Source organism: Halyomorpha halys, unplaced genomic scaffold (genome assembly GCF_000696795.3).
Source record: "Halyomorpha halys isolate HHAL.00 unplaced genomic scaffold, Hhal_1.1 Scaffold1347.1, whole genome shotgun sequence".
Lineage (NCBI taxonomy): Eukaryota > Metazoa > Arthropoda > Insecta > Hemiptera > Pentatomidae > Halyomorpha > Halyomorpha halys.
In genome coordinates this window covers 145,751-172,602 of record NW_027115535.1, presented here as the reverse complement: position 1 = coordinate 172,602, position 26,852 = coordinate 145,751, and the positions used below count along the sequence as shown (strand labels likewise).

Genomic DNA, 26,852 nt, shown 5'->3' with positions numbered 1-26,852 from the left:
AAAAATTATGACTCTCAAAGTGGTTTAAAAAAAAAAAAAAAAAAATAGTTTTTCTAATATATTTAAAACTATACTTCCTAATATATATATATATTTATATTAATTGTTTTATGCTATTTGGTGTAGTTTATAGATCCCTAAACCACTCCTGAAATTCATTTAGATTATTTGGGTTATGTTGAAAGTTTTTTTTATTTAAAATAAATCAAAGGCGAATTTATTTTTTAGAAAATTCATATTAAGTGGTTTCTTGAGGTGCTAAAAACAAATATTAACGTTTTGCAATCATTTTTAAGTTCTAGTTTCAACCAACAGAGCTTTTGATAGTGACAGGAATTTATTTTTGGTTGTTTACAAGACAATTCGAGGTGGTATCAACCAATGCAGAGAGCCATTTGAAATTATGGGATTAGATTTTTCTAGTTTTAATGTTATTTATCTAGATGATTATTTCAAGAAAATTATTTTATTTAGTGGGAAAAAAATTACTACAAAATTGAAAATAACCTTGTTGGGGGTATACACATATTCTATACTTGATTAAATATTAGTTAAGATTAAAAAAATGTCGCCAAACAAAATGGTATGAATTTCATTAGATAAGTTCAGTAGACATCCTATTAATGTAATTTTTATAAATTTAAGAATGCGAATTTGATTGATAATGAAATGTGATGGTTTAATTTATTTTTTTTCCCCACCATTTTAGCTGTAGATAACCAGACAACAAATGCTCAGCAGGCTGAACTTCAAACTCGAATCTTGAGTATTCTGAATAAGAGCAATGTCGGCTCCGGAGCTGCCAATATTGAACCTCAATTACAACCACAACCTCAACCAGCAGCCATCCCACCTCATGGTGAGTCCTTATATTTTAATGCATAATATGGTATTAATATTATTAGAGTTGGTTTGATCCCTACAATATTAATATTAGACTTGTTTTGGTCACTACTGAATTCATCACATTAGTAGTCATGAATTGTAGTTTGATTAAACTCAATAAGCTGATATATCACAGCCTTGATGTTGCCACAATATTATTATATTACTTCATAGATGGATTGAAGCTTGAAACTATGGCCATATTTTAAGGATATTGGTTGCGAAAACTATAAATAAAATATTGAATTAATTAATATTCTAATCCATTTTAATGTTCAAAATCCGAAAATCATAGGATATAAACAGCTTGCATGTTTATTCGTACAAAATGAAAGATAATAATGAACCCTCAAAAAGTTATTAATTGCTTATAAAACTGATCTGTCTTTTTATGTAATAAGAAACTTATAAAATATTAATACAGTTTCTTTCTGTTATTAAATCAATTATTAAATTTTCGTTACATATATGGATATATAACAAAAATTTATTTTATATATATACATACATATATAAATAAAATAAAAATTTTTGACTAAAACCATCACTGATCATGTATCTTGGTTTGGAAAAAAAAGAAATATTAAAACGAACAAAATAAAAAATCGAGGTTTCTACTCATTTATTTATTGTTTGTCTTACGGTTAAAAAGTTGGTTGGTGAAAATAATTAATACATACAGGGCATTCTTGGTCCAATGTAACACATCCCCTTAGCATGTCCAAAATTAGACTTTTACTAGGCAAAACGTATTTATTAGCTATTTAATTTCAAAAAACTTTGATGAAGGAGTTTAAAACTTAAAATAACTGAGATTAGGAATGTCGAATCGATCTTAAAAAAAATTTTTTTAGAATGATGAGGGATCACCAAATTACATTTTTTATTTCAATCTCCAAGGACTCCTATTGCCTCTTAAAATTTCAGATAAGTCAAACTTTTTGGTGTTAAAAGTGCAGTTTAAAATATATATTTATGTTCTAAAATTATGCTTTAGACGTCAAATGAAAATTGAGAATGTCTAGTTTCCAAAAAAAAAAAAAAACATGACTAAGGAACATCTCGAAGGTGATGTTTCGTACTAAGGCTTGGGCATATAAAACGATCATATCAATAGGACTTCAATTAAATAATCCACTTCTACTATCATAAAGTTATAGTTTAGTCCAAGAAATAAAACAAAAAAGGGAGTTTTGTATGTTGTTTGGGTTTGGATTAGCATTAAATTAAAAATCTAAAGTTTCAAACTCTACTAATGACCAAAGTGATATTTTATTCAAGAAAAACCCCAATATTTTCATTCCTTACTCAATATCCTGGAAGCTAACTAAAAAGATTATGTATACCTTCTTTTATATGCCAGTAAATTTGAACCCTTATAAGAGCTCTGTATGTTTAATAATCCATAGTTCCTGTGATACAATTTTTATTAAAAAAAAAAAATCATTTTGTGGTTTTTATTTGGCAAATATTGTGGAAACAGATATTCCTGTGAAGATCGTTTAACAAGCGTTGTTTTGAGTACTTTTAAATGTTCATATGTCTAGTAATTCTGGAGATATCAACCCTTCTCTAAAGGGGTCATTTTCTAAAATGTTGCACAATGTCAAAAACTTGGAAAAACATTGTTTATGCTGCTGTGGAGTGTTAAAAATACTTAATATCAATCATATTCACTAAATTTATTGATAATTGAATATTAATAATTATGTCATATGATTAAAAATGTATTTTTACAAAAATTTGATATAGTACTTTTTGTATTTGTCAATAATGAGTCATGTTGAGAAAAGTTTGATATTTCAAAAACTACTTGACCAAGATGTTTGTAAGTACTCTAAATGAAACTTAATAATAGTGTTAATAATAACCTTATTTTCAGGAGTAGCAATGGCCATGATATTTGCCAAAATGTCATCAAATAATGATTTTTCGAAGAAAAAAATTGCTTTTTTTCGGAAAAACTGCATCTCGGGTACTATTCAACATTCCTAAGCAATATATAACAGTTAATTTTTTTATTTTAAAAAATTTACTCTTCTTTAAAAAAAGATTGCATGTTTTTCATGCAATTGTTAGTTTCCAAGATATTGAGCTTGGAATGAAAAATAAGCAAACATTTTAGGATTTTCATTTTTTTTTTTTTTTTTTATGAAATATGCTCCATGCCTCCTGCCAAGGTCATAAATTTAGAAATTTAGAGATCATAAATATCGCATTTATTAGCATCCTTTTTTATATTGAGTTTATTAGACTATTGTATTTACCCAGCTCATATTGTCACTATGATATCAAAATATATAATTTGAGATTTTTTTATTTTGAAAACAAAGCAGGTGAGGTACATGTTGTGGCAAAGTCCCAGATTCCTTAACATCAAAGATTGTCCATAATGTCTTTTGAAGGTTAAAAATTTGAAACTTTGCCACGGCATATACCTTGCCTTACCTGCTTTATTTTCAAAATGTTGAATATGAAAATATCATTTGTTCACTTTTGAAAGTTTGAAATTATATAAAAATATGTAGAATTGTGTTTTTCACTTCAAAAGAAGTAAAAAGTTTTAATTCATAGGAATGATTTTCTTTTAATTGCTCCTTACCTTACGAATTTATTTTCTTAATATATTTGAACTTAAATTATGCAGAATTTTTTTATTATCTAGTAACAAGAAATATTTAGAATTTATCATACTCTATTATTTGTTACTAGACCCATTAGTTCTTTGAGCCCAGCTTAAAATATTTTTGATAAAAACAATTAAATCCATTTATGTTTAAAGATATTGTGTGCTTTTACTTTTTCAGTACCAAACTACTTCAATTTATGAAGAATATGTTCAATATAGGATAATATATTTATAGATTTCTTAGTTGGATGAGTAGGGAAAGTAAATTATCTGCAAATATGACTGTTGAATGCTTTCAATAAACAACCTTTACCCATCTTTTCATGCTTACAGTATTTTTAATCTTTAGTCCATCTTCACGTATTTATAGTACTACTTTTTAATTATTTTATTTTGATTTATTGAAAATCTTATGCTGAGTCACAAAAAAAATATAATGGAAAAATCTGAAGTGAAAATTATGCGTTTTTTAACTTGACTCAAAAGTGATTATTTTTAATCTTGTGCAAAACTAAAAACCTGTTAAAAGTGGAACAATTCTTTCTCCACAATATAAGCATGAACGTTGAAAACTCTACAAAGGAGAAATATATCCCTTAACATTTAATAATATAATATAATATTTACTATTAATGGTTATTATATGGATTTATTTTGTTATATTCTTTATTTTATTCAATGACAGTATGATCTTGTTACTTAGCAAAATTAATGGATCGTTTTTCATTCTTTTTTTTTGTTTTTATTTATCTCATCGGAGAAAATAAGGTTTAGAACTCTTTAAAGACTGGTTTTCCTGATGAAGGCCAAAACATTGCCATAACACTCATTAAAAATACATTTTGCTCATCAGTGTGATTTATTTTTCAAAAACACCCTCAATCATCTCCTGAGTGAGTTATTAATTCTTTTAATTAATGTAGCTAGCTGATCCGTGCAAAAATATAGCTTTCTATCAGATATTAATATATTGAGAAACTTGTATATTAGCCAAGAAAATAAAAATCGGTTGAGTCATTTACATTCCTTCTGACAGGCAGGCTAATATTTAATATAATAATTTTCATTATTAGTTTATAGCGGATTTTAAAAAGTTAATTTGAGGCATAGCTTTTATGGTAGTGAGCAGTAAAGGCTAGAAATCTGTCAATCTGATCTACATAAAAACCTGAGGTTCGACCCAAGTTCGTGGCTGATCTTAAGTATTTGTTCGTGTTTGACCAGTTAAGGGTTAATACTTAATAAACTGAATCGTTCTATCTTAATCTACCATCTAAGTTTTTAATCTACTTATTTTAAATTACTGTTTTTAAAGTTATAATATAAAAGTAAAAACTGAGAGCACAATTCGTCCCCACTCCATGAAATTCTGAAACTGATACCTCATCCCTGGCATTTGCTTATCAATTTATTTTCTTCTCCTTATAACTAATTGTTCAACTGAATTTTAGAGATTTTATATGTGTGTGTATGTGTTCAAGTGTGGGAGTGTTATTAGTTCTTGTCGGTAATATTATATAATTTTGTTTTATTTTTTTCTTGTCCACATCAACTTACATTTAAACTTTTATAGTACGTCTAAAATGAGATTACCTTCAGGGAAGGAAACTCAAGCAACCGCCTCTCTAGTTTCTCCTCTCTTCCTCACTATAATTAACTCCTCCTACTGGGAACAAAGTCTACAACAAAACATCTTTATTAACAAACATTGTTCTCCTTAGTTTCTATTATTACAATTTTCCTTCGCTTTTTTTTTTTTTTTTTTTTTTTTTTTTTTTTTTTTTTTCAACTAACATTTTACAACGTCCAGGAAAAGAAATCTAGTCGACTGAGTGGAGAGAAGATGGAAGTATGGGGGGACAGTGGGAGAACGTTTGCCCTTCCCTCTCTTTTACTCTTAGGCAAACTCATCTTACATGTACTATACCTGTTGTTTGTTTGCTGTCAAGTACCTTCCCTCATTATTGAAGACCTAATAAAAAATAAGGTTATATTATAAAGTACTTGAATCTATATTTCGTTTACTAGTGCAGCCAACATCTAAAAACATTTGTTGTAAATTTTAATATACCCTTAATATATATAATCATTTTAAAAACAACCTTATACGATTTATATATATATTTTTTTTTTTTATGGTGTTAAAATTTCATTGCAATGCCATTATCATTCATCACAAATTCGATTATCATTCATTCATTTCTTGTTTATTTGTGTGTTCTAATAGCCTAATTATTGTTGAGTACTTTGAAATGCTTAACTAAAAAATAATTTAAAAGTTAATGTTATTCTTCTAGTGGCAATTTTTATTTAGAAATGATTACACCTAATTTGTTATTGATATATTTAAATTAGCGCAATGAATGAAATACTCAAAAGCCTTGTTCGGGTTTCCAGAGCCTGTATACAAGCAATCAACTTTATTATATATTAACTTTATTAATATTAATACACTGATTGAAGTCCCCCAGGGACTCACATTTAGCTCGCTTCTAGTCGGTACCAGACTGTTTTTACTTAATGTTTTTTTGTTTTTGACCTCGTATTCAAATCTTCAATATACTGCAGATCCCAATGATACCTTATCACTCTTCATAGAAATACTATTTATGATGATGAATATTTCCTGATCTACTTCTCAATCCGGTGGCGATTTCTCTAAGATACTAATATTTGGAGAGTTTTGATGAAATTTAAAAAATCAAATTAAACAAGAGTAAATTTTATACATTTTTACTCACTAATTTTTTTCATCTAGTGCATCAAATAGGAGCATTCACTCTTAGTATAGTTCATTTTTAAGGTGCTGATTATGAATTTCAACTTTCTGATCTCAAATTTTTCTGGAATTTTCTCACTTGAAAATCTTTTATTATTCAAATAACTTCTTACATTCATTTTATACTGAATTAAAAGAGAGAAAATAATCTACAATTTTGATTCTAATATATATATATATTTTTTTTTTTTTTTACTACTTCATGCTCTTTGAAATGAGTTTAGATTAAAATTATGAGATGGAAAGTAGTGCAATCAAATGAGGATCAGAAAGAGATCTATAAAGCTTTCAAAAAATTCTGAAACCTGCTCATTTATGTTGTTTAGAATCCTGATTACGAATTTCAAGTTTATAACCTCAGATTTTGTCTGCAAAGACCTCTTTCCGGTCCATATTTGACTGGACTTTATTTTATTCTGTCTCATAAGTTCAATCCAGCTCACTTGAGAGTAAATTTTTTTTTTACCATGGTAGTGGGAAAAATATTAGAATCATAATTTTCTCTCCTTTAAGTTACTATATAATAAAAATTGGAAGTTGTTTAAATAATACATGATTTTCAAGTTATAAGCAATAAAATATATTTGAAAAAATTTGAGGCCACAAAGTTAAAATTCATAGTTAGGACCCTAAATGAAAAATGAGAAAATTTTTATAACATTCTTGTCCTTGTTTGATTGAACTCAATTAGCCTAAGAGCAGATGTGCCTGGACGATGCCCTAGCAGATGTAACAGACAAAAAAAAGTATGAAAATAAAAATGTAAGCTATTCGTACTCTTGTTTGATTTAGATTTTGTATACGTTCACGTTTTTAAACCAACGTATAGTTTTCATGCTATGTTTCCCAGTTTATGGAGTAATTATAGCCATTTCAATTCCATCTTTCTTGCAAATGAAAATTAATTTATTATGATTACCTATTTCTTCAGAAAAAAATGTTTTATTTCTATATATTTTTTCATATATTGGAATTATTATGACCAATTTTTATTTCATTACTTTCATAAATGTGTGAGAATTCTTGCATTAGGTATCCAAATTTCTTTAATAATACATTATTATATCATAGAAACAATTTATAATTAGCATCCCATGACAACCGTGGTACCTGGAACTCTATCACTAGAATAGGATGGGCCCGTGCGACGGGTAGTTCTTTGTCATGTTATTTTTCTAAAATAGTGAATATCAAATCTTAAAACACCCAAGCAATCTCACCTTGATCTGCCAATTTACTGTAGATACAAAATAGCTATCGTAATTTTTAAACGATCTTTATTTTTCCATCACTTTTACGAAAGTTGTGAGAGTTCTGAATCGAAATCGGAATTTGTCTCTTCTCAATTGAAATTCCTTTTCTTTTGATAACTCCTTTGTCAAAGTCCGTTTCTTCTGAGACCCAGAAAAGGGATCTAAACTATTGGTATGTAGTGAAGATAGTTCTTGAAAGAACGTTATAAGGAACTATTCCAACCACTAATTAAGTCTATACTGATTTGTGATTGTAGTTGTCTGTAAGACACTGAGTACTGATTTAATTCTTTAAAGCTGCTTCTCTGAATGTTATTCTTTTTATAAGAATAATATAAGATTATTAGGGACTCAGTCCATCTTTCAAACAGTTTACTAATAACGAATTTTTATATTTTAGATTACTAACTGATAACTGGATTGTTGGCAAATGATATTTGAAAAGGTCACATTTATTATTGTAGTTTTTTAGATATTAATGAATACTCAGTATTGATTTACATGATGAAGTGTTTGATACTTCCTCCTATAATTTTAAGTGTTTACCCTAATCACATTCCAGTTGTGGCTAGTATCTCTGAAAAGGTTGTTGAACATTAATATTTAATTAAAAGATCCCACATAATGAGAAATGCACATTTTAAGTTTGTAAATTTTTTGCCAGACAATAATGCCTTTAGTATTTTTTTTATTTTAAATCCAAATACACTATCAGGATTTATATGGAAAACAGTCAGTAGACTGCATTCTTCTTACAGCAGAGCTTGTAAGAATTAAATGAATCATCACCGTGATGGCTAGCCAGAAGATTAACAATTTACTGAATACAAGCTGTTACTCCTCTTTACTTCATGCACAAAGTTATAACGTACTAAAGAAATTATTATTGAATATTAATGATATAAAATTGATCTATGTATTGAGTTTAATGTTGAACATGATACAAAATGAAAAGTTATGATTTGTACTTGAACTTATTTCTACCCAAGTTACATCTCTTTGGGGCTGTGATTAGATACTGCGAGTGTCTATATTTCGGGCTGAAGGATACTGTATGTAGGATATAGTCCATTCTTAGATATCACTTACGCAATCGAAATCTACTGCCAGAATGTCAGTAGATAGGTCGACTGATCTTCTGCCATACTCTTTTTCTTAATTTTTTTAGTTTCATAACACTATTAAACAATGCCAAACTCTTAATCATTTCCAGCAACATAAACTTCAGAATTTCCTTAATCATGAAATTTTGAAGCGGCTCTTCAATTCTCTATAATTTGTGATAATGTTCTGACTCAACATGACCCAGGTGTCCATCAAAAGACTATGACTAACCGGGATAGAAAAAAAAAACAGGTAGATCTTTCTTTCTTATCTTCATTTTAAGATTGTTGAGGTCAAATATGAACTGCTTACCTCCATGTGTGATTATACCCTTGCTCTCAAAGTGCTGCTGGTTGGCTGTGTCAGGACAGCAACATTTGTTTGATTTTGGTCGTCTGAGTCCAAATAACCAAGTCTCACATAATGTTTTGAGTGTTTATGCATGCACGCACCCGCACATGAACAGTCTAGCTGAAAATCAAGTCATACGAAACTGAAATAAAATATTTAAGGAAGGTGTGGTAGCAACTTTTTCCATATAATTTGCCGACCGAAAGTGCCACATTATAGAATCAATTTTTCACTTATTTTTTTTTTTTTTTTTAAACGGCGATGTGTACTTGATATGTAGAATTAAATGGTCTTCAACATTAGCTAGGTCTTATCCTCATTGAAATAGTCTGACAGGGCTTACATGATCATTGTTTTTAAATCTTCCTCTAAAATTCTCTTCCTCTTCTTAATTTTATTTATTTGAAATAATCAAGAATTTCACATTTGTATCAGCATTAAAAAATAGATAAATATAAATTATGAACTGATATAGATAAGAGATAAAATATTTGTTTAAGTTTTAAGAAACATATTTCCGGAAATAAGAGTAATATTGACATAGTATATACCGTTGGAAAGCCAAAGATTTTAGAAAATATTTTTAACATAAAAAGTTGAAGAAGGTGGTGGAGAATGACAAAACCGTATAAATTAAAGACATGTTCCAACACAAGTTTGACGGGCTAGAGCATGCACAGTTTTTCAATTTTTGTCAGTCTCCTCTCTGTTATAATGTCAACGCAGTTATTAAATAATTACTTGTTTAATTTCTGTTAACCTATATTTCAGCCTTTTAGATGACAGCCTGACTAACTCCATAAAACCATTCTTATTATTTTTAATTTTGATTTGACAATTTAGCATTGAATAAGTGGTTAAGAGCACAATGTGAATTTTAGTTTACTGGTATATTTTTGTCATATGTTTGCCAAAGAAAAATGTTAAAATTTCGAAACAAGAAATATTATAATATCTGTTAAAATTAGAGTTAGACAATCTGTCAACTGAAACGCTTATTTTGAAAATTAGTATGGGGAAAGATTGTTTCAGTAAATAATGTAAAAATATCTTTTCTGAAATGAGCTAAATTAATTTCAACTTGAAGTAGAGTAGTAAGTTTAAGTTGTATGATGCGCTCACTGCACCAGTTTTTTTTTTATTAAGAGATGCTAGATTTGTCAAAAATGTTGTTTTCATATGATACTAATCTAATGCTTATTCTGTAGTTTATCCATATTTTCAGGCATGGAAAAATCTTTGAACTAAAATAAAATATCATGCTCTACAATGAAAGAAATAGTTTTTTTAAAAAAAGAATTTCTTCAACTAATTATTAAAAAACTACATTGTACCTAGTATAATTTAAGATATATAACTACAAACATTACTTTCATTTGTATATTACTGTATATTCTACATCGCTGTGATACCACTAACTCGAGGTCTGTGCCAGAACTGAATAGGGGCGAAATGGAGGATGGTAAATGGGGGTTTGTTTTGGTTTTTCCAAAATATAACCATTCTTTTTATCAGGTAGTCTGTCTCTTATTTATTTTATTTTGTCTATTTATTTAAATTGTTGTTAATTATTTCCAGAGTTGGGCAAAAATTATTCGATTGACAAGAGACGAATACTTTTTTATTCGATTGACAAGAGACGAATAAATTTTTATTCAAATAAAAATAAGACTAAACAATCCGAATACTTTTTTATTCGAATATTTAAAATACTATTTCAATCAAATATAAAATTAGTCGAATACAAAATTAGTCGAATACATATTCGAATAAAAATTTGATTTTTTTTTTAAATTCACCTATTTTTTTACCACCTTCAATTTCTAATGTATGAGGGCTCTATTCCACATATTCAGACGAGTATAATATGAAAATGCTATCGATTTTAAGATCCTATATCGATTTATTTTAATTTCTAATACCTAGGGGCCAATTTTTAGCTTTCCGGATATGCAGATTATGAAAATGCTATCTATTTTAACATGTCGTATTGATTTATTTCAACTTTCTTGATTTCTTTACATGTTACGGTCCCTTTATACGTTCTGAGGAATGCAGAATATGAAAAAGATATCGATTTTAAGATCGCGTATTGATTTATTTTTACTTTTCTGATTTCTTACATGTTAGGGTCCCTTTATACGTTTTGAGGAATGCAGAATATGAAAATGATATCGATTTCATGATCCCTCATCGATTTATATGAACTTTTCTGATTTCTAACATGTTAGTTTCTCTTTATATGTTTCAATATATGCCAAAAATGAAAATGCTATTGATTTTATGATTCCGTATCGATTTAATTATCGCGTTTCGATTTATTCTAACTTTCTTGATCCCGAACATGTTAGGGTCACTTTATATGTTTTGAGATATGTAAAATATGGAAATACTATCGATTTTAAAATCGTGTGTCGATTTATTTTAACTAAGATAAGAAATATGCATATCTCAAAACATAAAGAGACCCTAACATATTAGAAATCAGAAAAGTTAAAATAAATCGATAGTATTTTCATATTCTACATATCTCAAAACATAAAGGTACCCTAACATGTTGGATATCAAGAAAGTTCAAATAAATTGATAGGCAATCTTAAAATCGATTGCATTTTCATATTCGACATATCCCGAAACATATAAAGGAACCTTAACATGTTAGAAATCAGAAAAGTTTAAATCGATAGTATTTTCATATTCTGCTTATCCCAAAACATAAAAAGGGACCCTTATATGTTAAAAATCAGAAAAGTTAAAATTAATCTATATGCGATCATAAAATATATCTATGTATAGCTGTAAGACAAAAAATGTAGTCTTTATAAAAATACAAACGTATTTGGATGGTTATCATTTAATTTTTTCGAATAATAGATTATTTTTCTATAAAATGGACGAATATAAAAGTATTCAAATGGTTATTCGATTTGTTTTGCCCAAATAATTGATTATTCGTGTAAAATAATGACGAATAAAAAAGTAATCATATGTTTTGTACGAATAATTGATTATTTGAGTAGAAAATTCACAAATAAAAAATCATTCGTCTCTCATAATTCGAATAATATTTGCCCAACTCTGAATATTTCTTATTTGTTTCTGAGGTTGGAGTAACATAAATTTAAATTTTGTTCATTTGATTTCTTGTTGATTGCCCCAATCCTTACATTTTTCTACAGTGATCATTTCTTTTATATTTCGCTTGAAGTTGTTCTTTTCTCTATGTGCGGTTTAGGGTATATCAAATTTGATTCTGTGTCCTATTTGTCTGAAATGTGTAGTGAGTGCAGAGTGCAGTTTGAGATATTTGTGTTGATACATACCCTTCTTTTGAGATGCTGTTTAGAGGTTCCAAAATAGGATTTCCCCTAGTCCTCATTCCTGTTGGTTTTTTAGGTTTTAGGTTATGTCAATGTTAGTGTTTGTTTTAATAATTGGCAAACTGGTTTATGAGGGTATGCATTTGCCAACAAGAGATCTACTACTTCATTTTAACCTACATTTTTGTATGATTATTCATCATTTACAATTCTATTTGTTTTATGGACATACACATATTTAGTAGCAACAGTTTGGTTTGTTTTATCTGGTTTTGTTATTATGTCAGGTTATATTTTTAAAAACTCTTTTGTTGTTCTGTACACTTTTTAAGTGTTAAAGTGTGTTTTAGTGTTACTGTAACTTATCGTATTATTTCTATCATATCATCATCATCATAATCATTTTATCCCCTTTACTGCTTGCGCAGTGTGAGGTTACAATTTGCAGAGTCTGGACCATATATCTCGCTCTTGGACCATCTTCCTTCTCCTACTCCAGTCCATATCCCACCTCCTTAACACTCTCCTCCCAGGAAATGCGTAGTCTTCCTCTTGGTCTTCTTCCCTCCACACAAGTCTCATATGTCTTTCTGGTAGTTCTTTCCTGGTCCATCCGAAGGAGGTGTCTGAGAAGCTTGTGCCCCTCTAGGATGCTCTCAGCCAGTTTGACTCCCAGATTAGTTCAAATGCTACTGTTCCGTACTCTATCTCGTTGTGTCGTATTATTTCTATAGTTTGTTATTATATTTACACATTAACCTTTCATTTCAATCCCATTCATTCTCTTCTACACTATTTTGAATAATATATTCTATATCTCTAATAAGGGACACTACAAGTGATTTGTTCAGTTCATTATTTATACAATGCTTAGGGCCGATGGATGAGAACTATATATATTATATAATTGCAAAAAAAAATTCTTTTAATATTGTTTTTTGCTGACTATGTTTGTTACTTTTAATTGAATCTCAATTAGTTGAACATTTGTGGAACTAGATTTTGAAAAAAAGTTTATAAATATTTTGAATTCTTATTAAAACCTTCGGAATAATAATTATGTTTTTAAACATTTTCATAAAATTTGTTGGTTTGCTGAAATTTTAAATCAAAATGTTGATATGGAAAAAATATAGTTATTCTCGAGAAAAAAAATTAATGTTTGTAACGAATAAAGAAAAACTCGAATGGTTGCTCAACTATCGACGAAATGAAGCCAAACCTTAATACAAATATGGCGGTGGAATATTCCCAATAAGTCCAGATTAATGGTTTCAGCCATACTCATACTGTAGTTGGTTCTTTTCAACTCCCTAAATTAGCAATTCAGGAGGTATTTATGTAACAAGAATCAAAAGCGTTTTTTTTTTAATTTACCTCTGTGAAATCTGGTATGATATTTATTAAAAAAACAACTAATAATTTGTCATTTTTCATTGATATTTCAATTATTTCTTCCTTCACAAAATTATATTTCAAGAAAACCTATTGTTTTGTGTGTAATGAATTTATCAGAGTTCAGTCAGATTTATAGTTGATAATTGTGTACCTTGATGTAACCTAGAAATATTATGTTCAAAATAACATAATGAAACAATCCTTAACAACTTATTTTACAACAAAAGGTTAGAAGTAGCAATTCCCATATTTTTATTTATGCTCTTAAAATAATAGACTTTTTTTTTTATGTTCTTTGCTCAATAGTACTTTCCTGGAAACTAACATTGAAATAATTTTCAAGGTTGGCTCTGAAATTTGAAGAAAAGAGATACAGCTTATATAAGAAAGTGTGGGTTTCGTGGGGGTACTTTATCACCTTACCTTTATCAATACAAATGGATCATGATTACCAAGTTTAACTTTCACTGAAATTTAATTAAAAGTAAATCAAAGTTATTGGTGTTTTATTTTTATTTATTTATTTTCTAATGGGTTTATTCAGCTAATGTTGTCAACTAGTAACGCACTTGGATTAATATATTAAAAAAAATTGGAGGAATGGCAGGGAGTTCTATGATCATTCAGCTGTATGCTATACAAGCCTGTATATGAATGTTCTTGGATATTTTCTCTGGGCATAAAATTTTTCATTGTTGTTTGTTGAACAATTGCCTTTTAATACTTGTAACAATATTTTCTCATTTTCATTGTTAAGTCGAGTTTTTGAACAAGGGTTTGTTTCAGAGTAACTGTACTAATATCTGAAGAATTTATCTCTGATATAGCAACTTAGGGTATATAAAAGTTGAACTTATGTGCTGTGATAAACTTGTTACCTTACTATTCTCTTTTATTAACTTTTGCTTGTAATCTGGTCAAATGTAGTTTTCTCATATAACTATTTGTGATAATTTTTTTATTACTACTCTTTGTAAAAAGGGCATGTTTGGTCTTGAGAAATAATTTGCTGATTGCTTTATGGAAGTAATTCCTTTTTTCTTTTCTTAAAAATACATGTGCAATGGTACCTCTAATTTCATTTTCTATTATTTGACCTTTTGTTGTAATATTTTAATATAAGAGGAATAAACTATTAATGCCATGAGTGGTTTACCTCATATTATTATTCCATGTACCTGTGTAGTCATAAATCGGTTACACTTTTAGTCAGATTTATTATCCGTCTTTTTATGAATACCTTGATGAGGTTCGTTGATCGGTTTTTCATACCCTGTGATTGGCTGAAGAGTATATGCCCTGCAGGTCCGTTGCTCCAAGACCCATCTATCCAGAAGGCCCTGGACAACCTGATCCAAGGAGGAGACTTGCTGAGGAAAATGGCACCACGGCATCCGGCTCCATTTGGCAGATTCTAGATGTGCTCGTAGTTCTTTCAGCTTTTGTAGTGACTAAATATAAGCATGTTAAATTAGATGTTTCATTTTTATGTGTTGTAATATTTGATTTTGGCTGAAAGAACATGTGGAAATGCAACATATTTTATCAACATAAGTAGCTAAGTGTATTTGTCTTCAAAATTTTTATATCTGCACATGCTTTTAATATGAACTAAAATTGGATACTCTTGTTTATTCTATGGAAAAAAAAAATGAACTTCTTTTCTTTTCTTCCTAAAATCATACGTATTTTATTTTATTTTTATGAATTGACACAGTCTGTTTTTGTTTCGTTTTTATATATTATTTATATATCACCTGAGACCAATGTGGATACTTTTACATAGAATAGATAATTTTATGTTTATGATGTAATTTTTTTTTTTTTTTTTCTCTTTTTTGAATACAATAGTTATGAAAGTTCACAGATAAAAAAGAATATATATATATGTGAAATCCAATAAAGTAATTATAAATATTTGGACTTTTTTAAGTTTAGTTCCCTCTTTATATATTACCTTTATTAAAAAAAATATATATGTTTGTAATGTATATTGCCCTCTTAAAAAATATTTGTATTATGCTGTCTGTCATGAAAAGTACAGCAATCATGGGCTTTTTTTTTCTGGGCGAAGAGTTGTGCCCCAGCATCCATTTAATAAAATGTATAGGCCAAAGGGTACCAACTAGGACAAAAATAAATAAATGTTTTATTAATGTAATATTTTGGGGTAAGTTAATATAAACCCAAATTTAAACATTACTTTTTTTTATTTTATCTAATACCATTAACTTCTTTAAGACAATCATTACATTTATCTCTTTCATAATAATTCATCAATTCGGTAACCCATTTTTGTTTGATCTATCCCTTTATCTATCCAATAACTAATGAACTCAGTACTGTAAATTAGACCTGCCTATCCAAGTAGCGGTGGACAGCCTGATTCAAGAGATAGTCGGCTAGCAAGATAGTCACTTAATGTGCTCGTAGTAATTTCAGTGTTTAGTTTAACATTTTAACAAATAAATTAAAATTATTTGGTTTTCCAAATGCCAGTTAGTAATCTATATAAATAAATTTGTTAAATGAAAAGAAGTAAAAAATAAAGTTAATTCATTTGATTTGTATCAGTTAATAAATGATATGATTTATGAAGATATTATTTTTTTTTTTTTTAAGATAAACTGTTAGGTTGTGCATTTATCCATGGAAAATCACTTATAAAGAAAAGGTAAGTTTTTTTCTTAATTTAATTATTTATCGTTCATTATTCTGTGTTAAAAATGAATTTTTATGTGTTCAGCTGATTGTACTTGCTTTACAAATAAATATTTTATATTTCATTGTTGTTTGTATTTAAATTAATTGTCCCAAATATTATTTTGAAGGAGTATTAAAAACTTTGTTTCCTAAAGTATTTTACAAACCAGATTTTTTTATTTAGACGATTATAATTGTGTGTTGCATCTATGATAACCACTCTCTTATTTATATATTTTCCTTTCTTCTTATTAATTTAATATTTAAGTTAGATTCGAAACATGTTTCATGCGTATTTAATGATTTAACTGTTACTGCATAACTCTATAGCCCAAGGTGAGCCTTGGCTTCTCTGACTCTATATCTCTATTACGCTACTCCCGCTCACAGGTCCTACTCAACATCCTGAATGAATTATTAGCACGGTTGTCTAACTCTTCTTTTGCCAATCCAATAACCGATTATATGGTCTAACTTCTCAATACAGCCCTCTTTAATAAACTGCATCATGCTTATATCCTAACAAAGTGCTTAGGTCTCAGTGTTTTGGAAAATCTATCTGTGTTTAAAGTCGGATCAAATACCTCCATAAATTTTTCTAAGAATCTTTCATTCAATAATGTTCAGGCTCTTCACCATCACAATGGTGAGGGTTCAGACCAACACGTGTCGAGTCGGCCTATACCATTGTTTTATATCACCACCTAGCGTTAGTGGCCTATGACTGATATAAGGACTTAAAAAATCGGATATTAGCATAGTATGCTCGATTAGCATCCATTATTCTTCTGCTTACTTCATTTGAAACATTATTTTCATTATTTAGTTGAGACCTCAGGTAAATGAAATTGATGACCCTCTCAAAAGATATCCACCATAAGTTGAAAATGTTTATTCCAGCTTGACCTGGTGCTTATATATTAGTCTTGTTCTGGAAACCCATTTGCATGGTTTCTTTATTGAGAATACTGAAAGATCTCTTAAGTATATTTATATTCCTAGCCAGCTGGCGAATATCATTTTCATATGCATATGCTCTCCTCATTCATGATGAATACTTCAAGTACTGTTGAAAGCTTTTAAACCTTATTTAAGGAAAGATGTGAAAAAATGCCTCATTCCTGTCGAGATGAGAAATTTGCCATTTAGGTTACCTCCTACTGATAATAATTTTGCAGTTATTTATCCTTAAACTTGTTAACTAAATTTATTTGGAGAAATGAGTTATTATACAGTGTTTTTGCCTATATTTGCAAGATTATCATGAAAATAGTAGAATATAATTCCTGTTTAAAAACTACTAAGTATTGTTACAAAATAGATTTTTAAGAAAACTTATCCCTGTATGTTTTTTTAATTGTAACTGCTTAACAAAATGTAATTTTTGAAAAAATTTAGTGTTTCCATCAGTTTTTAATTTTTAAAAAAATTAGTCCATATAAAAATAAAACTATGTTTTCCTGTTTTCTATTGATCGATCTTTAGAGAACATTGCTTTGCAGTTTATATCTCTGTTGAATAGGTAAGTAAGTTGATCTATTTTTATATTTTCTGTATATTTTATTGTTTTTTATATTAAAATTTGTAAATGTTGTCATGTATGTTCCTCTTTAGTATACTTGTTATATTGTTTTATATGCTAATACTTAAACTAAGAAGTGAACTTCTATATTTTAGAACTTTGTTTTTATTAACCTGTTTGATATGATAAGTAAGAATTAAGTTAAATGAACTCCAGTTATTTTAAAATGAAGATGAATGAGCTTTCTTCACTCTAATTTGTTTTAAGGTGGTCTCTACATGTAATTTTATTTAAAGAATGGGAAACAATATTGAAAAAAGAGCATTTGATAGTAGAAAATTTAGCAGGAATCTCTGTTTTGTTCAAGTGACGCTTTTACCTTGAAAAAGTGATGGTATTGAATGTACCAATAATTACTATATTTATAAAGAAGCATATTGGCCAAGTCAGACGATATTTGCTAGAACCCTAACTTGGTCCGATTAATGTTTTTGTGCTTTTATATAATATTCATTTTATTGTGCTGTGAAGAACAGGAAAAATAAAAAGTGACATAATTTTAAGTTACCTAACTGGAGAAGAATACATTAAATTTATTTAAATATTTGTTGATTGTGAATTTATTTAAGTTATTCGCTTTATAATTCTGAGAGGAATAAGTTTTTAGTATGGTTAAGAAGTACTAACATCAAAAAATAATTGAATGCTTGGTTTGATTACCTCAAGTACAATATCTCTAGAAGATTAATTGTTTTTCCATTTTTATTTATTACCAATATGTTAATGTGTGAAATGTTAAGGTATCCTTATGTGTTTAATTTAAACATAAATGAGAAAAATGTGGTCCAGGAAGAGAGTGGAGAGTGAGCCCTGGGCCTTGTTTCATAACAGATAGGAAAGAATTAGAAAGATGGGTGATCCTCAAGTATTCTCTATGTTAGATTGTTGAACATGTTTGAGTTTTGTACATTGGAGGGTCTCTGCTCTTTAGATATTTTTCAGAGATTGCACACAATAACCTTTCAAAAGCAAGAATATTTTATTGGCTCAAAACTTTCTCTGAAGGACTGGTAAGGTTAAAAAAAAGAACCCCATGATTGCCAGCCAAGGATGAGTTTGACAGAAAACCATATTGAAGCTGTCTATTGTCTTGTTTAAGGGGACTGCCATCTCAGCATCTACATCAGCATTAGGATTATCCATTATGTGCATGGTTCCCAAAGATTTAGATCATTGGATGTTCAAATGTGCCAACTGCTGCTTGGTCATTATTTGACAGTTGCCTGGCATAAGATGAGGCTTGGGTTGTGAGCAAAATAAATTGTAAGCCAAAATGCGTGTCTCTCCTGATATAGTTATCACAACAGTATTTTGGAATTCAAAAGCTTTTCTGTTGGATTTCCTCCAGGAACAGATTGTAGCTAATGCTGCCTACTACTGCTCTATTTGGATTTGAGTGAAAGCTGCTTGTCGGAACAAGAAATGACAATATGCTGCTTAAAAACATCTGACCTGCATGCTAACCACAAAAAGCTTGATATGTTCTGAGAAACTTTTGATTCTTTGTAAATTAGTTGTTTTCACATATTGTATTTTACTTGTTTGTATTGATTCTAAGTATTGACAGTATGTTGAATTGTCCCGGTATTTAAAAAAACTATTGTCTTCCGTAGTGAAAAATATTTTCAGAATGACATGCTATATCGTTCCCCATTGTTTCGGGATGAGTGAGAATTTAGTTTTATAAAATGTAAAGTTTTAGTTCTTAAGATATTTCAACAGCTGTAAATTTTTATGTTTAAATAAATCTCTAATTGAAATTTTTTTAATAATTTTTACTACTGTCAACAGTTATTAAAATAAATATTGAAAAATGCATGTCATATCAGTTACTGCATTAATTTAATAGCATATTATTAGGAATTATAAATCTGTATTGTTGATAACGAGATTGATCTTATGTTCTTGCTTCTACTACTACTTTATCTTATCTTGCTGGAACATAGAGTTGTTCAACATATTTTTGAACTGCTCTAATGACTTATGAAGACAACAGTATATTGTGCATTATATTTTTATGATGGTGTACGTTTGGAGGCCAAATCAACTGTAGTCCCATCAAATTAGACTTTTCGTTCGGGACGATCCGCAGGCGATTGATATTTATTAAGTGCTAATGAAAAAGTAAGTAATGTTTCCTGTCATTTAGTATCATAAAGTACCAAACTTTTTCTTTGAAATGTTTTTGAAGTTCTGTTTTAAATTGCATTACAATTTTTTGTCTTTTTAAATTGAATGCCTGTTATGATTTGAAATTTTTAGTAATAATATACTACTTGTCAGACTCAACGGTTAGGAATTTTTCTTATTCTGTATCATGCATTTATTAATTTTTGTTGATATGGGAAGAATTAACAGAACAGAAAATCAGTTATAGCTTCAGATGGAATCAAAGACTCTAAGTTTTAATCCAACCAAGTTCAAGTTTATTGGTTCCCCTCCATAAGGAAGTTACTTGTTCCTGACATCCCGTTTATTATTAGTAAATATTTTAAAGCAAATTAACGTTTAGGTTTCAGCTAAGAATGTTGCTCATTTTGACTTTGATACTTGATCATAATGATAGGTTTGTGTCCCAATTTTATTTAGAAAGAATATGATAACACTTTATCCCTCTGTTGATTGATGTTTAATAGGTGTACCTCTTATTTGGTTAACATTGTATAACATTTAGATTTAAAAACCAAACCAAATTTATTTAATTTTCCAATCGTTTTGTCAAATGACTTACCATTTTAAGACATCATAAATTTGAAAAACTAATGATAGTTATCGGTGGATATAAATAACTGCTAGTTTGGTTCATGGGTTTGAGATTGATACTACCGCTTGTATCAGTTGTATAATAATACTACCGCTTGTATCAGCTCCTATGGATAAAAAATAAGTGGTTAAAATGTATTGGTGGTCCAGTCTTTAATTTATAGAAAACGATGGATAAATGGATATATCAAAATGTTAAAAATCTTGTGGTAGATCATAAATCTTTGATGAGCCTTGACTGTGATAAACTGATATACAGAACTTTCTAGTCTTGATAACTGTATTAGTATAGTTACGTATCAGTTTTTAAGTTTAATTAAGCATCTTGGCTGATATTTGATCAAGAACTTCTCTTTATCACATTTGACCATCATCCGACATTTATAAAACAATTTTCTAAGATCATTTATTTCCTTTCACTTTAAAGCAGAAATTTAGTATGTTTTCCAAGTTTAGTTAGTATAGTGTGAATGTAGTTTGTTGTTTTAAGTGTTCTTTGAAAGTACATTAAAATTTTCAACTAGTTGTGGTCCTATGTCTCAGAGATTTAATTTCACATACTTCTTTTTTTTTCTTTGTCCTATGTTTCATTTGTTGTTAATAAAATTTTCAAGAAAAAAATATCTTTTGCTTAAGGTCTTATATAGTCTGTATTATTGAATTGAATATATATGTAGTTGTTGCAATATATTATTGAAATTCGATATTGACTTAATTATATTTACCATATGAGGAGGTTTAAGAATTTGTTCCAAGGATTTAACAAAATGGACCTTTTATTAATTATTAGATGGTATATCATGTTTGGTGCAGAATAAAGAATATAATCATACAAAATATTCACTATATCTCTAATTTTTAAGATAGTCTATGACCTTTGACAGCATTTTTTGTCATAAATGTATAGTATATCTTCTAGTGATAAAATCCCTTATTAAATAAATGGTAAAAAGAAGTTAACGTTCAAATTGTTATATTCAAGGCGTGTGATATATGTTCAGGAAGATAGTGGAGGGGGGAGGATGCCCGAAGAAGATTATACACTGTAAGTGTTAACTAATTTTAAATGTGGTCGCATTTTAATAGCGAAAGTGATATCTTTAGAAATGTGAAACAAGTTAAATATAAAGAAAAACGTATTATTTTATATTATTGATGTTTGTTTCAATTTGGTTGCTAATAATTGGCTGATTGGCTTGCATACAGATTTTATTGTTGAAAGCTTCCCATTTAGTTTCATCGTTAATTTAAGTTTTAAAAATTATGGGTTCATTATTTATTTACTTCATTTTTTTAATCAGGAAGAGTTACCAAGGCATTTGAATTAAATATAGATGATAGTTTTTCATACCTTTGTAAAATGAGCCACATCAGTCAACGGTAATTTAACCAATATGTGTGGGACTTGTACGTGTTCAATCCTGTTGCAGTGTTCCTGTTGCTTCACACAAGTTATATTGTAATAGGTTGTAAAGCCCATACCTTAAGGATTTAAAATTCTGTTGTGCAGTGTCTTCCATGCAGCTTTACTAAAAAGTGAAATGGTCCTCAAATCTATAAGGTGAAATTCTGCTCTATGTTGATTACATTTTCTTTATTACTAATCTTGCCTCATGAGTGAGCATTGAGCAGTTCTTCTGGTCTCTTGTAGTCAATAGATTCTGAAACATTCTTGTCTTTTCTGAAATATCTATTGGTATTTTCTTTATACTTAAAATGCATTAGTGTTTTAGGAATCTTAAATAAATACAGTTTTAGGTTATCCAGCTGCTCTTAAACTCCATTTATATTAAATAATTGTTCACAGATGATGTATATAGTTTTTTGTTTTTTACAAATACATTTCCTAATGATTTTGTTTTATTTTTCATTGGTGAATATTTGTATAATTTCTTTAACAAAATCTAGTTTTTTGTAGTTTTGAAATGGGTGGAAAAGATTTATGTTCATGCAATACTTTTTCCTTTAAAAAAGTTCCAAAAATGTTTTATTTGGTTATAGGGCACTTTGTATGAATTATCAAACTCTGAATATGGAATGCCCAGTTGTTAAAAATCATTCAATAGGGCCAGTTTGCTAGTATCCTTACATTATTGCTATTATGATTACAAAGGTTCTTCAAGAATAATCGTGTATTTTATTATTTCCTGTAAATAATTTTCTTTTCTTTGGTATAAAAATCACTGTTGATCATTTGTCATAATTTTGTAAAATATTTTTCTTTTTTTTTTTTCAGTTGAATTAAGTTGTGTGTTGCTAGTTTCCAGATTGTTTAATTTTATAAAACTTTTCTTGATCTAATATATGGTAATATATTGATTTGAGCTATTTACAACTATATTGTTCTTTATTGCCTCAATTACAACCAATAAAATATAATCTGTATACCTATTTATTTCCCAAGTTGAACTTTTCATGGAGTTTATTTTTAAAAGATTGAAACTTTTTTTTTTTAAGTATATATATTGTTATAATTAAATAAGTAATTTTCAGTTAGTCATGTTTTTAACCATCCAAATGATGTTATGAATAATACAACTTATACTTTTAATGCAAAATATTAGCATAAATAAGATCAAAACCTATTTTGATCCATCAAACTATATAGCTATCCATCAAAGGATAGCAGAAATAGGGAATTTGTAGAAATAAACAAGCTCAAGCAACATTCACCATTGTTCCTTGGAATCCTCATCCCTTGGAATTACCAAGATGTTTAGGTGTTTTATTAAATTATCTGTTGGATGTTGAAAATGGAGATTAGGTTGAAATTACCTATGATATTGGCAAAGTGATTTTTTTTATTTTGTCCCTCTTTTACTTGAAAGATATTGAGATGTCATGCATCATGTAGTCTGATTCAACATTTTTTGTATTGTCTATCATTGGCCATACTCTACCTGGCATCATGTGATCCATTCCCTTCCTATTAGCCTTAATTTTAAAGTGAACTTTTAAATTTATCCTTCTCAAAAAGAATTTTCGATTTTACACATTTATGTATACTAACTAAAAAAAATATTTGTATACATCTCATTGTTTTTTTTTTATTTTTCACTGTATTAGTCTTGTGGGGTTCAGAGACCCGAAAGAAAAGAAGGGTAAAGGAGCCAGAGTCCTTTTAGCCTGCCACGTCATCTAAACAACCAACTTTGATTATTGAGGTCTTACTGTATTTTCATGTTTTAATTAATTCATCACCAAAACACACATTTCTTATAAATAACTATCTCTTTAGTAAGTTTAAACTCAATTTTAAACAAGTTTTTTTTTTTTTTTTTCTGTTAAAGACCATGTTTATAAAACCTAAATATGTATATTCAATATTGAAAAGAATTCATTTTTATTTTTTATGAAGTAATGGCACATTTTCCAGCATTTCTGATATCTGGAGATAGACAAGTAGGATAGCATTATCACATGAAAGCTGACTATTTCAAAGGAAAATATCGAAGAAATTTTGGCTGGCAGGAAATGTGCTGTAGCTATTATGCTTTGAGGCAAGATGTCTCAACTAATCCTGTAACAGTGGAAGAAAAAAGAGACTGCACTTCAGGTAATAAAATTAATTGTTAAAGCTAGCTTTCGCTTCAAATAAACGCAAATTTAACTATAATCAGATTAATTTTTAGAAGTTTGCTTGTTATAGATTGTTAATGAAGAAAGCTATGCTATGCTCTAGGGAAGAAGGACTTAAGGAAGTGATCTCTACACTTTGTCAAAAGTGTTTTGTTTTATTGATAACTACTTCACCTTTCATATCTTCTGTTGCAGTTAAATAAAATTTCTTGGCACCCATCAATTTCAATTTATATTTTTGATTGAATTGTGAATTGTCGGATGGATGCAAAATAAATTGTCTATTTCTTTCATTTCCATTTCCCAATATTTTTTAGAAATTTTTATATTGATACAATATCTGTGTGTTGTAGATAACTATCTCAATACAAACTTAGAACAAAAAATTATGTAATGATTATGAAATCAATAAAAAATTCAATTCAGTCTGAATACTTTTAACAATTTTAATTTTTATTTTTCCATCATGGAAGTCTTAATCCCTTTAATTATATTTTTTTAAATATCCGAACCCGATGAATTGTACCATCATTCATCCATTTTTTGTTTTTGTCAACTGTTTTATTATCTTACAGTATCTTCTTAATTGTCAGAGCAATGATTGTTTTGAAAGAGGCTACAATAATTTTGTAATCCAACTTCTCAATGTTCTCGATTTTATTATTTAAAAAAAAATATTGCAATATGTTTAAATTTTGTTATTATGCTGAAATTGCATTTGTTTCTTTTTATATAAAAACGAAGAAGTACCCAGATACCACATCTTAGATGATGAGTTTGCCTGATTTGTAATAGTAAATCTCTACCTCATAATTCCGTTCAGTGTAATGTGCTATTCCACTTATTGCTTATGAGGTGATGAGATACTTAGTGGAAAGTAGCAACTAGAGAGAGGAAATGATCTAGCTAGTGATCATCCTTAGATGATAAGCTTCTGATAAATTGCCTTCCACTTAGTATTTTCTCCTCACTGTAATGGTTCATCTCTTGAATTACATCAGTCAAAATATAGCAGGAATATATATATAGTTTTTTTCCCCCAAAAAAGAGACTTTTGCACTATACCAAGGTCAGTGGATAGAAGTGTGGGGATGATTTCAAATCCATTTCATAACCCCTAGAATATGGCTTTCGGAGTTTCATGGATTTCTGATATGTAAACACCGGTACTAATATAACCAATGAAGAGTCTCTTGGGTTCTGTACTTGGTTAGAAAGTACTGTTTCTACACCAACGGTCAAGTTTATAATCAACCGCTAAGTTTTGAACCCTAAAGGATCAATGCATGGTTGATATAACAAAATAAATAATTATCAGACTCTCGAACCTAGGCATGGGAGATGGGAACACATCTTAATTACTGAGCTGAATGAATATACATGAAAAAAAAAAATTGTTTTTTCATGATTTTTTCCTTCCCTGATCTTTAGATTTTATTTTCAAAAAATCACAAAAATAGCGATAACTACAACAGGAACCCTCCAATTTACACAGAACATGGGCATGTATGTAGAGTGGCAGGTGAAAGTTGTATGCTGGGCACTGCGCCAGATTTTTAAATGTTCTTGAGGTTCTGTGCACCCCTACTTGGATTAGAGGCTTAAAAATTTATGCGTGAATTTAGTTAGTGTTATTGAAGTATATTTTGGATGTCTCAATATTTTTCACCTTCATAATTGTAAAATGTAAAAAAAAAAATAAAATATAAGAAAAAAATTCAACTGTTCAATTTATTTCAAAATTCTTATCACTTTCCCCTAGCTAAGCATTAATAAAACAATTGAATCATTTTTCATCTGTTTTTCAAACAAAAGTGATGGGAAAATATGACCTTAGTGATTGAGCTTTGCTACTTACATTTTTATTTAAGGTTTAAAGCATTGTTTAGTGTTCTGATTTTCTGTAAAAATTCTAAGGCCTGTAATCAATAACAATTCAAAGTTATCATTATTAATTTACTCAACAATATTAATAAATGTGTTAAATAAAATTCAAAAATCTCTTACGGACTTGAAAAAACTGTTGATATATCAATTCACACTTATATTAAATGTATTATTAATTTTATTTTATTACTTGAAACATAATACATAATTACATACAATATACATAATTTTAATGTTAGTTAAGCACTTATAAGATGTGTTTACTGAAGTAAATTAGTCAGATTTAATTTAATCAAATAAAATATATACTTTAAAATTCTTACTTATTTTCTTCTAAGCTAATATTAAAGAGTAAGGAATAACATATACAGATCCATATTTAAAAATAAAAAAACTATTATTTCTTTATCTTGACCTTAAAAAAAAAATATATTCTAAAATAATTTAGTTTAGGGTCTTTTAACTATTTTTGATTTAATTAAAATTAAAAAAAAAAAAAGAAAAACCTTTCCAAACCAAGAACTGTCCTACTTCAGTATCAAGTATAGCTAATGTAATGTAACTTATGAGTTACTAAGTCCTAAATAAACAAGTTTTGTTGATGTTTTAATGAATTATT

The 26,852-nt window shown here is 28.5% G+C and overlaps 1 protein-coding gene across 7 annotated transcripts in view; it reads left to right on the top strand.

Annotated features, from left to right (window-relative positions):
• Positions 1 to 26,852, top strand: part of LOC106689374 (nuclear receptor coactivator 5) — a 47,196-nt gene that overhangs the window by 15,931 nt on the left and 4,413 nt on the right. For 2 of the 7 annotated variants that reach the window (XM_067052565.1, XM_014434314.3), the window contains 2 exons: positions 710 to 859; positions 15,025 to 15,165. In XM_067052565.1, coding sequence (XP_066908666.1) covers positions 710 to 859; positions 15,025 to 15,137 — 263 coding nt within the window. In that variant the 3' untranslated portion in view covers positions 15,138 to 15,165. Of the gene's footprint in view, positions 1 to 709; positions 860 to 14,062; positions 14,188 to 15,024; positions 15,166 to 24,143; positions 24,324 to 24,399; positions 24,576 to 26,852 lie in introns of those variants that run through there. The other 5 variants (XR_010844882.1, XR_010844884.1, XR_010844883.1 and 2 more) reach the window with 5 other exon arrangements.